This window comes from Cygnus olor, chromosome 2 (genome assembly GCF_009769625.2).
Source record: "Cygnus olor isolate bCygOlo1 chromosome 2, bCygOlo1.pri.v2, whole genome shotgun sequence".
Taxonomy (NCBI): domain Eukaryota; kingdom Metazoa; phylum Chordata; class Aves; order Anseriformes; family Anatidae; genus Cygnus; species Cygnus olor.
This window is the reverse complement of record NC_049170.1, coordinates 22,191,285-22,208,707: the sequence shown is the minus strand read 5'-3', so window position 1 is coordinate 22,208,707 and position 17,423 is coordinate 22,191,285. Positions and strand designations below refer to the sequence as shown.

The 17,423-nt window shown below is 41.0% G+C and overlaps 1 protein-coding gene across 6 annotated transcripts in view; it reads right to left on the bottom strand.

Moving 5' to 3' along the window:
* The window catches only part of RSU1 (Ras suppressor protein 1), a 98,213-nt gene that overhangs the window by 58,189 nt on the left and 22,601 nt on the right, over positions 1 to 17,423 (bottom strand). For all 6 annotated transcript variants that reach the window (XM_040547613.1, XM_040547611.1, XM_040547615.1 and 3 more), the window contains 4 exons: positions 15,573 to 15,691; positions 13,958 to 14,040; positions 13,574 to 13,688; positions 615 to 747 (listed from right to left, as the gene is read on the bottom strand). In XM_040547613.1, coding sequence (XP_040403547.1) covers positions 615 to 747; positions 13,574 to 13,688; positions 13,958 to 14,040; positions 15,573 to 15,691 — 450 coding nt within the window. The remainder of the gene's footprint in view (positions 1 to 614; positions 748 to 13,573; positions 13,689 to 13,957; positions 14,041 to 15,572; positions 15,692 to 17,423) is intronic.

Genomic DNA, 17,423 nt, shown 5'->3' with positions numbered 1-17,423 from the left:
TATTTCAATTCAGTGAATGATTAATGATTAAATACATTATTTCCCAAACAAATACTTAGCATTTGTCCATTAAAATGGACAAGCCCAGCATGAGGTCTATTTTATCCAATTACACTGTTGAAGAAAGCAGCAGTACCCTTATTTGAATTGCCAGAGTTATGGACTTATGTAAACCAGCCCAGACCAAAACAGGTTTGAATTCTGGACAGTTCTTTCAATACTTAAGAAACTTAAAGCCAAAACCATCAACAAATACTTATTTCAGTCTATAAAACTGTACTGCATATACTTAAAATTAGTACTTTTCAAAGGCTTTTAATTCTTGCTCTTCTACATCGCTCATGCTATCTAAAAGCTCTTAGAAAGGAACCACAAATGCAGGACGATATTGAACCATCTTTATGCCTTTCTAAATTATCTGAATCACATTCATTTACCTTCTTGTTAGTAAAACTCCTTGATAAAAATGTACAGGTTTGCCTGTTTGCCCCAAATCCCAAGATAGTGCATGGATTATGAAAGAAGGGTGTAACTATAACACTTTGCTAAACACACCCCAGGGAAAAAACAAAACACACCACCTACAGCACATAACAGTGTCATGTAATACTTACTATTTGTATGTTTCTGAACGAATGTATTCAAAAACATGAGACACTCCCAGCTGGAACTGGTCGGCTATTGGGGTCACCCAAGGATTGTTCTCTGCTTTGAAGACTTGCTTTTGACCAGTCAAATCCAAATTACCTGAAAGGGATTTAAAAAATGTCATATGAAAAAATATGAAAATAAAAAAAAATAAAGAAATACCTTGCTGTGAATAAAAACCTTTCATTCATTTCAGAGATTACAAAGCAAATGTTTCAGGTTTAACAGAGAGGAAAAGGAGACATGATAGTTCCAACCATGATGGATGCTGCTGCTATTCATTTCAGTGGTACTACACATTGCACAGCAGGCTTGAACTCAGCCCACTGTTTATAATTTTTATTCATTGAATTAGCTTTGTTTTGGAAAAATTTGCCACCCAAAAACCACAACAGTACTCTACTGAAACTCTTCATGACTATGGATAAATTATGGATAAATTCCAGAAAGGTCTACGCATTGCAATCATTTGTTCTTTAAATTAAAATAGGAAATCTCTACCACCATTTCAGTTTTTTTTTTATGTGAATTTTGTGATGAAGGGAGCCCCAGCAATCCCCCCAGAAATCCAAAGCCACAAATATAAAAATAAAAAAATCTTCGTATAGATAACCATGGGAAACAAAACATAGAAATACTAGGTTTTGAAGCCTGACCAAGCCAAGCTGTCGGGGAATTCTAAAATCAACCTGATGTGCTAATTTTTCAAAATGAAAGGCACCTGTGTAAGTAGCATGAGCACACACATTTGCTACAGGCACTTCCGCAAGCCGTCTGCGTTTCCCCGTGTTCTACATTCCTGCTGATCCTTACCATGCTTCTCTCCGTAAGAAGGGTTAATGCAATTAGAGTAAAGACAGACCATTATACTGTGTGAAAAGATGTCATGCATCTCATATCGGCCCATCAACAAGTTACCATTACCTTACCGGGCTCATCTGTCAGCTGTCTGAGGGCTGTTCTTTTTAAATAACGACATGCAGGAAGCATCTCACCCCTCTGTCAGTCAGGCAGCGATCGCCCTGACTGCCTTACGCTCCAGTGCCTCCAGTTAGGAGCCTCGTGCCCGGCTCCTTTATTATGGGGACACGCCAGCCCTGGTGTTCTAACAAGGATCAGGAAGGAGGATTAAGTACTGTGACAACGAGGACCTAATAAGCTAGAAAGCCGGGTATCTAAATCTGTGCTGGCTGGCTCGAGACACAGGCTCACACCATTCACTGCTCAGTGTAAGGCACAGGCCACCGGGGAAGCCAGCCCGTGCTGCGATTAGCAGTAACCCTCTGACCGATGCTGCTATGAAGATCATGTATCACTCAGAGGCTTACTTTGCAACAGCAAATTGGATTTTCCCTTTTATTACCTGCAAAACACCACATGCATTTCTCTCCAGAACTACCAACACTGTAAGCGCTCGCGTATAATTACAGCCCTCTAAGTACGGCGTCAAGATGAAGCGATGCATCTGTACACAGCTCATAAAAATAGTTGCATCTGGGGAGACAAACTTAGCCCCATCATGGGTCAGATTCAATGTTGTCTACAAGAATAAGCTTCCCATTCCCAAAATCTCATCAACAAGCTTCTTAGCTGAATTCCCAACTTGTTTCAGATATGTACAGCCCAAGGAATGCTGCCGTATGTTTCCCATCCCCACAGTGGAGCGCGCCCACTTCCAATCCTAAATACCACACGCCCATTTAAATGTAATTAATTGAAATAAATACTATTCTACTAGAGCCAAAGAAGTCTTACAGCAAAAAGAGGACTGCTCAAGCAAAATGAACTGCAGAGCTCCAGCCACTTCACTTTCCTCTGCCTTCTCTTTGTCCCAAATGTTATTGGAGCAGGTAGAGACACTATACTTTTTGCAAGAGTAAAATTAATCTACTTATGGCAAAAAAACGGGGCACCCACAAGTCTGGAATCCACACCTAGATCCAGCTCCTCCCGGCTCAGGAAGCACCTGGGCAAGGCAGCAGCTGCTCTGGGAGCGCTTCTCCAAGGCAGTGCAGGTGGCATCAGGGGTCACAACTGCTACCTCATCCCCGGGGGGTTTAATCAAAGAACTTAATAATGCTTTGTACCATGCAAAGAAAGAACCCTTCCGTCTTCATGGCAAGCAATCGCCAGAGAACAGGTGCCAGAGAAGAGGTGCTCTTTGGCAGGAGGAGTCAAGGAGGGCTGTCTCAAAGAAAGGAGGAAGGACAGGGCACCTAGCACTTTAACAACCCCTCCTCCCCCCATTCAACACCAAAATTTCCACCTGGGAAACATCCTGTAGGCAACGAAGGGCAGAAAACTAAGCATGGTACAGAGAGCCTGTCCCACCTTACCAGCACTAGGGGAAGAATGCAAGCTGTCACTCCTGCCACACAGCAAGCAAACTGAGAACAAAGAAGCCTTAAAACTAAATCGCGAAATGGGCTGAGAACGTGTGGCTCATCCCAATACCTTGTCCAGGGTCACGTCCTGGTGCCCTTCTGTGTTTCCAGCCAACCCACCTGTGACGGGCCCCAGCACACCCGCAGCAGCCTGGCACAGAGGATCAAACGTGCCTGCAGCGATAGCTCCGACACTGGGATGATTGGAGTTGTGCTCTGTAGCCGGGCACCTCACAGATGTGTCCCCTCCAAACAGTCCCCTTGCCTAGAAGTATTTTTAACAGCAGCACTCCGCTAAGAAATGCCCTTATCCTATCCCTGCAGCACCAGATCCAAGGGCCAGGGAAAGAGACGTGGCAGATGTGCCTTTACACAGAGTGTCTAGCAGCAACAGCAGCACACTATCCCCAGGCCTTCAAGAACTTTACATACTGTTCTGCTACACAGATCACATCAAACCCCTCTGGTATTTTTAGTAAGTAAAAGACAAAATTGCCTGTAGTAATAAAACCAGTACTGAAGATTCAGTCACAGTGTATTTTAGGGTTGGAGACTGCATTGGTCTACACTGGTTAGTTTTTAACATGCACATCAGCCTATAAAAAAAACAAAACAAAACAAAACAAAACCTGTTCGTCATTAATAAAATTTGGCATAACATGCAGGCTGTAATTGTATTTCTTTATAATGGACTTATGGTTCTTGGTATTTGGCCAGCATGAACAAGACCAACTCCCCTGGAACCCATTACAGTCACATACCTCTGGTAAGAGAGAAGGCCGTCCTTAAGACCAGTCAGCACAGCCCCTTCCCTACGTCCCAGAAATGTTTTTCATATTATTTTCGAAAGCTTCTAATGTTCTTCTTAAAATTAGTTAATCAAACCTATATATCCCAGATTCAGGTTCTGACACGCATCAAGGACTTTCTAATTTCTAAGCCTGAAGGATAATTGTTGTTTGTTTTGTACCTTGAATAGACTTCCAAGTAGGAAGAATGCAAAGTGGATATGTGCTGCTACCAGAGCCAGCAGAGAGGAAGGTCTAACAGCTGGCTGGACAACCTGCTCAGAGACCGAAGCTTTCTAAAAGGAGTATACCGTGTGGTCTAACGAAATACCTGATCTTGGCAATGACTTGTCTGAGCAGTCATTGTATCTAAAGATGATCCTGAAGCATTAAGTCCGAATAGATCTGTGTGACTGAACTTGTGCTTAACTCACCTTAAAAATAAATTGTTCCTATGTCCAACTACAGATCTGCACCAAAAAGTGCCTTGAATTTTCAAGGATAAAATCAAAGTGTACATATTTTTAATTTTGATCCACTTTAGCTTATTTCATTTATCGGCTAAAAATGCCGTTTATCACTGCATAAATTCAGAGCTTGCACGGCCATGAGTGGACAGAGGACATCTCACGAGCACGCCCCATCCTGAGTGACATCCCAGGGCAGACGCAGCTACAGTTTCCCTGCACCTCCCTTGATAAAGCTATCCTGCACTTGATCTCAAGTGCGCTAGATAACATTTCTGGTTATTTTCCTTCAGCGCTGTTGAAATAAAAGTCGTTTGTGTAAACACTCATATTTTGCTCAACTGCCTGCAAAAGTCAGAAGAGAGCTCATAAAAGCAGATAAAATGCTGCCTCCCGCAGTCTTGTTTGTGGAAAAGTGTCAAACCCTACCATAATGCTACCTCTGACCCAGCCCAGCGGTGTCTCCAGACTTCCCCAGCTCTTCCTGTCGTTAGATCCAGCCTGCAGGCACCTCTCATATTCGGCTATAAATCCCTCAGTCTCCTGTGCTGTATGGTACACATCAGGTAAATATTATACACCAGGCATGTATGCATAAGGTATAATAAAGTCTGGTTAGTATACATAGGCATTATTTCAATACAAACAAAACGCAACAATATGAACACAAAACTGACTTGTCCTTTCCACTCCAACGCCCCTCAGCAACACTCTAAATACTTTCAAAAATTAAAAGGTGAAATAAAGTAATTAAACAGCTCTGACATTTGAGAAGTGAATGTTGGCATTCAGCGTAAGACACATGATCCGAGCTGTAAAATGCCAGATCTACGCTTCTTTGTAATGGCTTAAATTCATCCCTAGTGGAGCTTCATTAAAATCAGTGGAATTCCAGCTGAAATAATTTGGGGCCTGTATCCTGTTACATTTCACTTCTGCTTCCCGTTGACGTTCTGCCTCACCTTCCAGCCTGCAGTCTCCAGTACCGACCTCCAGGAGAGTCCTCAGGCAGTAACACCTTCATTTTAGTGATTCCTCTTAATACTGCGATTTAAATGTTCTTTCCCTTTACAACACAGAGGTCTTACTCTTTCAGTGTCATACATAAGGACAGGAGGAATGAAACTAATTTTATTTCTTTGCTTAGATATAAATACCCCTGAATCCTGTTTTATTAAAGGCTAAGTAAGGGATCAATCCACTACACTAAATTTAAACTTAGGTTGTATGTAAAAATATGTCTATGCTGGCTTGTTTTAGATTCACTTTACACTACAGGGCTTATAATTTTTATTACTTTTGTGGCATATGCTTTGCCTCCATAGAGAGAGAGATTGGTTTAAGCATGGGGGTGGAAGAAATGTCATGACTATTTTATCATAAAAATGATACCAAAGCAATTAATTGTGAAGACTGTCTTAAATTCTATGTAAAAACATGAAAATATATACTCATTTCTATGGCATAGTTGTATCAAAAGCAAATGAGTTTTACACAAGTCTTAAGTGTAAGTTGGGGATCGGTAACTCAGATCACTCCTATAAAATGGAAGCTCATCTCTGCTTTGAAGACCTCTATCGCTTTTGAGGGATTAGGAGAAGAGAGTAGATTTAAATGGTGGTTATAAAGGAGCAGTAGGGTAACACAGAACAGAGGAAAGACTTGTACACAAGCAAAGTGTGACTCAATCTTTTTGGCATCAGCTAAAACTATCATGGAAATAGTCAGTACGATAAACAGATCCACAGCTCCATAACATATGTTGAAAACATACATTTGCTTATCAATGAGCTTCTAGGTACCAAAAGAAAACAAAACGAGTAAGTCTAAACCTAGGCTGAAGCACCCCCAAAAGATCAACCCCAGCATCACTTTTGCCCTCTCACCAGTAAACTCCTTTACAGGAGAAGCTCTAAGCCGCATCGTGTGGAGCGATCAGCACTTCAGACAACTCTGAAACTGCGTTTGTCTTGGTTGTGCTTGGACCGAAGTTGTCTACGTTTTACTTAACAGGGAAGCAGGTTTGAGTCTCAGCTAACAAGAAGTCAGATCAGGTAGATGCTAATAAGCCTTACAGATACTCCCCAGCATCCTTCCGACAGAAGCAGGCTGGAAGCCTTCCTCTGGCTGCTTGTCTGACCGCTCAGATGGGAGTGCTGAAGCCTTGCCTGCGAGTGTGAGACGGGAAGCCCCAGGGAAGAGAAGTCTGAATGAGCAATCTGAAAGGCAGACACTGAAGCCTAAGCCCATCATCAGTTCTACAATTACTTTCAGAGACAGAAAACAGGAGCCCAGATATATAGTAACCGCGCACGTTACTCTACCGATTTCTGAGACTTAAGTGAAAATTTCCAATAATGAGTTCAGAGATTAGACCCTGACTTGAATGTTCTCTTGAATACATCTAACCGCAGAGCTTTGCCCAGTTATCCCCGTGTCAGTTCAGTAATTGAAGTGTTTAACAAAGACAGTTGGAACAGAAAAACACGTGGTCTGAAACATCAGGAGATGGAGATTCTGCCACTGGTGTTTTGTTCAGACGGTTCATCACTTTGTTAAAAGGCATTCTTCATTTCTGTTCTCAACTGGGCTGCCACAGTTCTTCAGCACTGCTGCTTGTCCTGCCCTCCTACAAGACAGGACAATCACCCGTGCTTTCATCTCACGGAGGTAGTCAGGGTCTGCACCTAAGTCTCTTCTCACTCCTCCCTTTGACAGGTTAAATAAAGACTCAGATTATTCTGTGTGATCCCAGAACAGCTATTCCATTTGCTTGAACTCTCAGCAAAAAGACCACGGCAGAAATAAATAAAGTGAAAGCAAACCAACTAGATCTTGAATTCTTTACCCTTGAAGTCAAGGTGAGGTGATACAAAGCATACCGGTACTGCTTCAGCCGCTGCTATTCCAATTCTAGGGGAAGAAGATTGTACTCTCCAGCCCTGTCCTGCCTCAACCTTTCATAGGACTGAATTCACTTTGTTTTAAACCATCTTCTGAGATATTTACATGAAATTCCAACGAAACAGCAAAGGTCAGCCAGAATCATTCCAGCAAAGCTCAATGGAGAGACTGACACGAGAAGACTTTCACTCAAGAATGTGTCAGGTCTGAAGATGAAGCTTGAGAAAAACATCAGGATGCACGAAATACCCAACTCTTCCCTCCAACAACATCCCAGGTATTAAGCACAGGAGGGATACAGACCTGGCATATTCACAGCTTCCTATCCAAGTCACAGGAAGATTGGCTGACTCTCTTGGATCAAGCCCTAGCAATTTCTACCATCACTGCACAGAACAAAATCTGACATTAGCAGGATGACGAGTAGCAGCAGTAAACATCAGCGTTCACAGAGGAGAGCCACCAAACAGGAACTTGCTCAGTACGGTGCACAAGGCACTCCCAGTCAAACACCCCTGGGCTCATGACTTGTACTTTCACATGACAAATCACGCCGTCTCAACAGCCAAACTCCACCACACGCTGCCTTCAGGCAGGTACCAAGGCAACCAGGCTGATGCCACTGTGTGGGTAGCTAAGGGGAGCTGGAGAAGAAACAGCATTCTGGCAGAAACCCGGGAAATTATTTCCGAACGCTTGCTATATTCTGTCTAAAACCATTCCGAGTGAGTTCAGACTAGATGAGATTCATTTCTCCAACATCCCTGATGTAAGTGAAAGAGACCACTTACTAGGCAACCACTGTTTTCTAGCTCTGAAAGGTGAACTGGGCTGGAAATGCCATTTCCTTGTTGCTCTGTGTAGCAAACGCCCGGTGCTTACTGGGACCTCCAGGAGCAAGGCAGCAGTCCCCGCTACAAAACACGCTGCTGTGCGACAGAGGCTTTTGGAACAAAGAGAATTAACGTGGTGTCAAAGACGTTTAACATCAAAGGCGTTTTAATGGAACAGGAAGTGTTACAGGCTTAGAGGATCAGCATCCCAATTTATTCTGAAATACATTGCACATTTTACCGACCTCAGAAATTCCCACGGGATTCTCAATTACACAAGAACTCGAAGCATTCTCTCTTTGAAGGGTTCCTATTGGACCGAAATCTAGTTAATTTAAAAATATGAGCTCAAAAATATTTCACTGGATTGCTTGTGCCCTTTACCTTTGAAATTTCCATTCAAAAAAGCCTGTAGAGTATTCAGAAGGGTGAAACCAATTTTGAGTAGTATGAAACGCATAAAATGAACGTTTAACAACAAAAAAAAATTGTTCTAATAGGCTCTAATTACAGCTCTGACAGAACAGACATAATTATTTGCTTATAGAAACATCATTATTATGCTGATGGTACTTACAATCCCAGTACAAGCTCCAGAGACTACACGCTGTAGCCTAGATGCAGTCATCTGGAAAGCGATAGTAGGATCTGTGTATTTTAAAAACTAAAATAAGATCAAATTTCAATTTTGGAAAGTTCGTTAAGAATTACAGCAGGGTAAGGAAGTGAATGCCAGTGGTGTACATCTAAACAATGGGTCACAGAAAACATTTTTCTAGGTATCATGGAACTTTACAGAGTTCTCATTTCTTCCCGTGCACCTTCACTCTCACAAAGCACACCACGGACCCAGCCAACTTTCTAACTATATGAAAAGTTTGTTTTTAACCTTAAACTAAGCCTGAAATGAGAAACAACTAAAACATTCACAAATTTTGTGAAATAATTTTCTTACATAAATAAACTGTGTCCTATTTTGCAAAGCACGTTTTTCTGTTATTCCTTAACTAGTAACTGTCCTATCAACAAGTCCTGGAAAACAAGTCCTTTTATTTAGCTACCGCTAAGTTTAAAAAAGCTCCTTATTTTCTTACATCACCTTAGCCTTAGTCTCAAAAGCAGAAGTAGGTACTTATTTTTTAACTTGGAAAGGTATCAATTAGCTGTTCCAGCGCTCAGAGCTGGTGTCCAGAAAGCCTCGAGACATTCCGGCTTCCAACAAGCATCACAGCACCTGCACTTGCAGATGTGAAGAGCATCGTGCTGTGACACAGGCAGAGTGCAGCAGTAGTTCATGCTGAAAGGAGAAAAGTTTGGCGTTTATCTGAAGAATATTTAGAAAAGAACTATCTTTTGTGAAATATGTGATTCTTATGTTTGCACATGCCTGTTATAATTACCTAAGTCAACTGCTATTTCAATTAATATTAACTTCAGCAAATAAGTGCAGCAACTACTTTGCATAATATAATATCCATTCACAAATTCCAGAGTCATTTCAAAAGCCTAATCTCTAAAATGTCCTTCTGCAACGAAAATATTGAGACTTTTTGCCAAGATTCCTTGAACTTTCTATTTAAAGCCAATCTTTTATTCACAGAATATAATTAGCTGTTCATAATTAAGAAATGATGAAAGAATTATTTAATCTTCCTGACACGCAGATTTAACTTACAAAAGTGTTTTACCCTCCCTAAAAAGGAACATGGCTACTTACCCCAACAAGTTTGTTTTACAGAGCTTGAGTTTCCTACTTTTCAAGCACGCACCTAACTTCACTGTTTTTATCACTGTCTCCCTTCACCTGAAGAAATTATTTGATAAACTAGAACCATATTGAATAGTATACTTAAAAGCCATTGCTTCCAACATTCAGTTTTGGAAAAATAGGATGATAATTAAACACGTATCCTTAGAAATCACTCCGCTTCCTCCATGTCAAAATAAGAGAGAACCCTGTACGTATGTGCACACACGTGGTGGTGGCAGGGTAATGAACACAGCCAATGTTAGAATCTGGGTTTTAGAAATCATGCCATTTGCTTTCACATCAAAAGCACAAACCTATAGATATGCTAGTGACATGCTCTGGGCAGTTATTTGCATCTGGCTACAACTTTGTGAATAATTGTGCACCGCGTACCACTCTCACACTGCTGACTCTGCTGAGAAAATCTTTCTCGCAGCACATATAGGTCCACCCAGATGACCATACAATGAACTTAAAACACCATCATTGATCTTACTAATTGCATCTGCCACTTTACGTGGTTCTTGTTGCTACTCAGCTTTCTTCCCAAACACAATTCCAATTGTTAAATGGTCAGAATACACAAAGTGACAGATTTAGTGCTTCCTTGGCAATTTATATAACTGACTGCAACTTTGTTGTTGCAGTGAATCATGATTTATTTGTCTCACAATGCAGCACATAACCTTTTAAATGCTAGGGAAAAAAATGCCAGTGCCTCTTTAAAGTTTATATATGACTGCCCACCACCATTCCTCATGAACGGGGTTTTGAGAGACAAATGATAAAAACAAGCTGTGAATTCTACCCACCTACTCCCGGCCATTTCCTGCATTCATCATCCACACATACTGTATTTACAGACAAGCATCCTCACCACGAGAACCAATACACTGTTCCAGTCTCCTCACTTCCTCCTGGGCAAGAAATTCTTTCCTAAATCAATGGCAGGTACTCTGCTAAGTGCAGACGAAGATAATGCTGATCTGCACCAGCCCTCTGACTGATTCATGCCAACTCAGTCACATCAGGTGAAATTAACACAGGCTGCACGGGGTTATTTAGCCACCTCTCTCTCGGTTCCAAAATTGTGATCCCAATTGTGATCCTCTTCTCGTACCCTACTCCGCATGCCTGTTTTCGCATTTACTTCTCCTACCGTTTACATTCAGGTTGCTGCACTCCCACCCTTCTCATTCAGACACGCTGTTTTATTTGTGTGTTTATGCTGTGCCCATCTCCCTGGTAAATGAACATCTAATGACTCACTGTTGCCCACCGCTGCCCAAACTACTACCACTCATAAGCCAGTCACAAGCCTTCAGCACCTTTAATTAAGAAAGCAATAATGAGAGAGGAAAGATTGTTTACTTTAAATGGACCAGCAGTGCCTCCAATTAATGCAAATAAGACCTGCTCATTGAAAAGCTATTTATTCAACATGCACAGCGCAAAGTATTTGGATAATTCTTACATTATAATTCAATTTTAAAAATTTAGGAGGGAGAACTCAAGCAGTAGATAAAATAGTTTTTTTCCACAAATGGCACCTATGGAATTAGCAGTCCATTCATTAGGTGTACCACCACCTCTCATGGGCAGATTTTAAAACTGTCTGCAAAGGCGTGAGTCCCTAAATTGTCCTCATTTGCAAAAGGGAAAACAGGGCTGCAGAGATGAAGTGACTTTGTCTAATCATGCAGTAGATTCATGCTTGCCCGTGGCCTGCTCCCACCTGGTCTTAAAGAAGCCCTCTAAAGCCCAGGCTGGTGCCCCATTTACTAAACTCCCTTCCCTGAATGTTTCCCTAGATGTCTAACAAACAGGCAGAACATTTCTTCACACAGTAAATATGCTTGCAAGGTACAGAAGTTACAAATCTAGACTTCAGTGTAACAGTCTTTGGAAATATACCCCCAAATTTGAGCTATTTGAAATATTTGACATAAACTACAACAAAATTAAACCAACTGATTAGGAATGAGGATCCTGGGTAAGACCATGAGATGCACTGGGAAATTAAGATGTGAGCAGAGAAGTATAGTTCATAGAACAGAAGTTGAATAATAAAGAACAGAGCTGACAAGCGCTGTAGCTGTGTCAGTGCATCTTGTCTGCATTTTGATCAGGCAGATCAAAATTACAAGCCCTTTTCCTACCAGATTACAATAGCGTGCTATAGTGCAAACAAATGTTAACTAAAAAGAAAAAATGCTTCCCTGTCTACCTGGAATTTTGCAGGTCAGTGCAAAGCAAACATCACAAATTTTGTTTCAAGCCTTTCCATTTGGTTTGGACAATGACAGTGAAAACCATTTAAAGTGGATTTGCTGTTATATTTGTAAGGCGGCAGCATGTTTAGAACATTTAATTAGCCACAGAAGGTGGTTAGACTCAGTCCAGTATTTTACTTCCACTTTTTGGTAAAAAACAAACAAACAAGGCTGTAATTTAGGAATCTACAGAAAAGTACATTTACAGATACTACACACTTCTCAAATATGACTGCAGCTGAAAGAGACTTTATAAATGTGACTGAAAAAGCTCAAGGAAGTACACCTCAGTGTCATGGAATAAACATCTGAAATTAAAGAAACGAGCAACTTTCATCCGCCGATGGTATGAATAAAAAAAGTAGATCATAGTGTCTGCTGCATTGATAAAGGCAAAAAAATCACGCTGAGTAAACAAATAGAGTCAAAATAAACACACCTCTTGCCACACCTCAGAGAAAAAGCAGTCATTTTTCCTTTGTGATATGAAACAAAAAGCATATATTGCAGACTGCCACATTTATGCACACAGTTGCCACTTTAATGGTTGAAGCAAGTTCCCGTGACAACAAATAATTTTACTTTATCATGCTAAATTCAGTTAATGTACTTTTTAGTTTTAGGAATATCATTTCGAAGGTATATATAGAAACAAGGAAGCATCCCTATGTAACAGCCCAAAATAACAAGAAACAAGGAATAATTCCTGTGCAACAGGTGTTTCAGCAACAGGTAATTCACACTACCACATTATGTCAAACAAAAATATTCTTAAAGATTGTCATAAAAGATCTTAAACCAAATTTTGGCTTGGGACAAATGGACATAGCATTTATGGAAGTTAATGTCCCCCACATAAAATGGAATACCACAATGCAAATTCATCAAAATTGATACTTTAGTTTCAAAGATAAACTCTACCTTCTAAGTTGAAAGAACCTACTCTGTATGAAAAAAGCATATATAGGACTTTGTGATAATGGCCATTTACCGTACACCAGGTCCACTGCTTTAAAAAGCTGCTAACTCCCTAAAAAAGGCTACTGAAAGAGGGGAAAAAAAATCATCTATTTTGCTTAATATTTTACTTGAGTTGACCAAACTTCCCTTTTTACAAGAACAGTCACAAAGAAGCCACTTTTACACTGCTGTCATTTCTGCTTAACATAATTTTTGCTGATCCAAATAGTGTTTCAAAATCAGTCAGAGACAAGAACTTGTTAAGAGACCCTGTATTTATTATATATAATATAAAGCAGGATGCTATACACAGATTGGCAGTCAGGTGTACTAATACACAAGGAATACATAACTTGTAAAAATCTAATAAAATGGAACACGCAACATATTCTGGCCCCTCCTGCACATCCAGTAGGAGTGAGATAGTGTTTCTTGGGGGAAAGCAAATATTTAGCATCAATGATAACAAGCATAATAATTTCTTAGAAGTGGTTTCATTTCAGAGAAAAGACAGTGGATGGTTATTCTTATTATTCAAATAAATAAATGATCATCCGTTATCTTACCTAGTTCTGGTGGCAGCACAGTAAGACGATTTCCCTGGATATGAAGTTCTTTAAGCTGAGTGAGCTCCCCAATTTCTTTAGGCAGTGATATCAGGTCATTGTCTCTAAGACTCAGCTAAGAACGAACATAAAGTAGTCAGAACAATTTTTGGTTACCCTAAAGAAGCCTAGAACAGAACTCTACTCTCTCACCCCCACCCTTCTTCTAAACACCCAATTCTTCCAACTTATTTACAAGTGTCTGCTGATAAACAAGAAAACAGTTCCAGGTGTAGTGGTCTATTCCTGCAAACAATCCCACTACTTCTCAAATTGACTAGATTTTATTCCTACAAGCATTGCAAAAGTGAATTGATTTTCCAAGAATTTAGATAAATTACTTACTATCTGCAACTTTGTGAGCTTCCCAATATCTGGCGGCAGGATTTCAAAATCGTTGTCACTTAGATAGAGTGCACGCAGGGTGGCTGCAAATTAAATAGCAATATATAAACAGGGTGGCATATAACCCAACCATTTGAGGTCTAATCAATAAAAGGGAGTCAGGTTTGATTAATAACCCTGACTTGGTGAAAAGCCTTTGACATACCCAGGGCTCACAATAATAACAAGCAGGTCAAACTTAGATTTACTGGCTTATTGTATTGTTGGTGAGTTCAGGAAAACATCTATATTCAAAAGGACTGACACAATTAACAATTTCTACAATAGTAGACTCTGGCAGGTTTTGGCATGTAGTCTCAATACTCAGCTGTCAGAATAGAGTCATTACTCTTTACTACCCCCCTTGATTCTCATTTATTACACCAATTTGCATCCTAAACAAACATAAAAAATCACCTGAGATTTTTGGACAAATACATGTCTATATTAAGCTCTACAGAAAGCACAGCATAAGGCTGGGAAAGAGACCTTAAAAGAGAGTAATACAACAGGCTCGAATTGTATAGTTTGTAATTTCCATACTTAGTCTCTATGAAATTCACAAGGAAAAAAATAAATGACCTAACACAACTATGTAGCCAGCTATTACTGAATAAACATGGCATAACAGTTAAAAAAAATAAAAAATTGAAAATGGAGACCCACAAAGAACTGTTGGGTGCAGCAGGAAGAAAGGTTGTCAGGTCAGCAAAACCTCTCCTCCCCGACAGAGAGGAGATCCTATTTCCCTTATGGAGTTTACTCCTCCTCTTTTTATTTCATTATATGTGACCATTTTTAATAAAACTTACTGAATATTTCCTTCTGTCAGGTTACAATCACAAAATCTTTCTCAGACTGCAGCATTCCTTCTTCTCCCCTTGCCTATGATTTTTGCTAGTTAATGCACTGAGCCTGAAGTCACTTCAGCACAGCACATGGAAAAGACCAGGAAGGTGGCATAATCTCTGGAAGCCAGAAAGTGCCAGAATTCAAGTTGCTTAGGCAACCATAATGCAGCCCTTTTGCACATATGCATTACAATATCTGAATTTTAACCACGTGGCCGTGTTTTCTAACGCATTCAAAGGTCAGCTTAGTTCTACCATTCTGTGCCAAAGATTTTAACCTTAGTGGTTTTTTGTTTATTCTTAACATACTGGTCACTATAACATCCACAAGCTGTTGAAACTGTTTCACTAATTAACCATCAGGAACACAATTGTTTTCAGAGTTAAAATACAACAACTGCTTTGCAAAATAGTTTATTATTCCCTGAAGCTTGTAAGCCTCCACAAAATTTTAACTGAGGATGGGGCCGAAGGAAATATTACTCAGAAGAAAACTGACATACCATTGCTAACCAAGTCTTCTCATGTCCAATGGTGTCAGCTGACTGGATGTCAATGATAAATATCGCTGAGCTAAGTAGAAATATTCAAGACATATTCAAAGAAAAAACCATAAATATCGGGGAATTGCTGTTGGAGTTTGGTCTCCATCAAATAAATTTAAACTGCAGAAAGCAAAGCACCGCATCATGAAGATTTGTAGAGTTTTTGAAAAAGTTTCTTACTCAGATAGAAGAAGTTTCCAGGTAGAGAATTTTCATTTAAGTTGTTGTAAGTCAAGTCAAGAACCTCCAGAGCTGGTAAAGAGCCAAATCCCCTTGGCAAGGTATTTAATCTGTTCATGCTATAGGTGAAGAGGAAAACAAACAAACAAACAGAACATGACATCAGTATGCATGTCATCTGGTAGGATTAACACAGGCAACAAGAGTTTCATTTCTAAAAATGTAACCTACACCAAACTTCACTTTTTTTTTCTTTTAGAAATGCTTGATGCTACAAAATACCTTTTTTTTTTGCCTTTTGCAATGCAGACCTTTCTATGAATTACCAAATCACAGAATATCCTGAGTTGGAAGGGACCCACAAGGATGATGGAATCCAATCCCTGGCTCCACACAGGACCACCCAAAAACCAGACCACGTGTTTGACAGCATTGTCCAAACGCTTCTTGAACCCCAGCATCTCGGTGCTGTGATCACTGCCCTGGGGAGCCTGTCCCAGTGCCCGACCACCCTCTGGGTGCAGAACCTTTCCCTCACACCCAGCCTGACCCTCCCCTGTCCCAGATCCATGCCGTTCCCTCGGGTCCTGTCGCCGTCCCCAGAGAGCAGAGCTCAGTGAGGTAGCTGCAGGCCACCATGAGGCCTCCCCTCAGCCTGCTCTGCTCTGAACAAACCAAGGGACCTCAGCCACTCCTCATACATCTTCCCCTCCAGACCCTTCACCATCTTCGTAGACCTCCTTTGGACACTAGTAGTTTTATGTCTTCCATATATTGTGTCCAAAATTGCACAGTCCTTGAGGTGAGGTCACACCAGCACAGAGCAGAGCAGGACAATCCCCTCCCTCAACTGACCAGCCATGCTGTGCCTGATGCACCCCAGGGTACAGTTGGCCCTTGTGGCTGTCGGGGCACACCGCTGGTCATGTTCAGCTGCCTCGACCAGAGCCTCCAGATCCCTTTCTGCAGGGCTGCTCTCCAGCCTCTCATCCTCCATTTTGTACGTACAGCCAGGGTTGCACTTTCCCAGATGCGGAATCTGTCACTTGGTCTTGTTGAATTTCATATTGTTGGTGACTGCTCAGCCCTTTAATTTCTCAAGAGCTCTCTTCAAGGCCTTTCCACCCTCAAGGGAGTCAACAGCTCCTCCCACTACACTGTGTCATCTGCAAACTTACTTAGTCTATCTTCAAGTCCTGTATCCAAGCCATTCATGAAAACATTAAAGAGAACTGGCCCTAAAATGGAGCCCTGGAGAATCCCACTAGTGACTGGCCGCCAGCCTGATAAAACCCTTTGAACCCAACCTGTCAGCCAATTGTTCACCCATTCATTGTATTATGCATTTGTGTAGCTGTATGCTCGACGTTTTGTCTTTCCTATAAATATGCCTGATACTTATGCACTCACAAGACAGGCAGCCTGCTATGCTGACCAGTGACACCTGAAACACAAAGCAAAAGGGAAAGAGGTGTCACTGTGCTATGCTCAACTTAAACAGCGTGCCACTGTGCAAGCTGGTCCTTGGTAGGGGACCTATGTTCTAGCTAAACTACAAGTCACCCTTTTATACTTCACAGCATCCTGACCACCTCTGCTAGTTCCCCCATACCACAAATTTCTTCACTGCAGTACCAAACATGAGGAATACCTCAGGTGTACAGTACTTATGCTCACTGGAATCTTCCTACCCCACTTCTCGACCTTTCTGCACCAAAATCCTCTCAGAAATACTCTGACTCTTATTCAAATTTCCCCTCTCCTCTAGAGAGCTGTTTTGATGCATTGCATATAGATGTGCACTAGAGATGAGAACAGGGTTCTAACACACCACCCATGCTACTAGGGCAG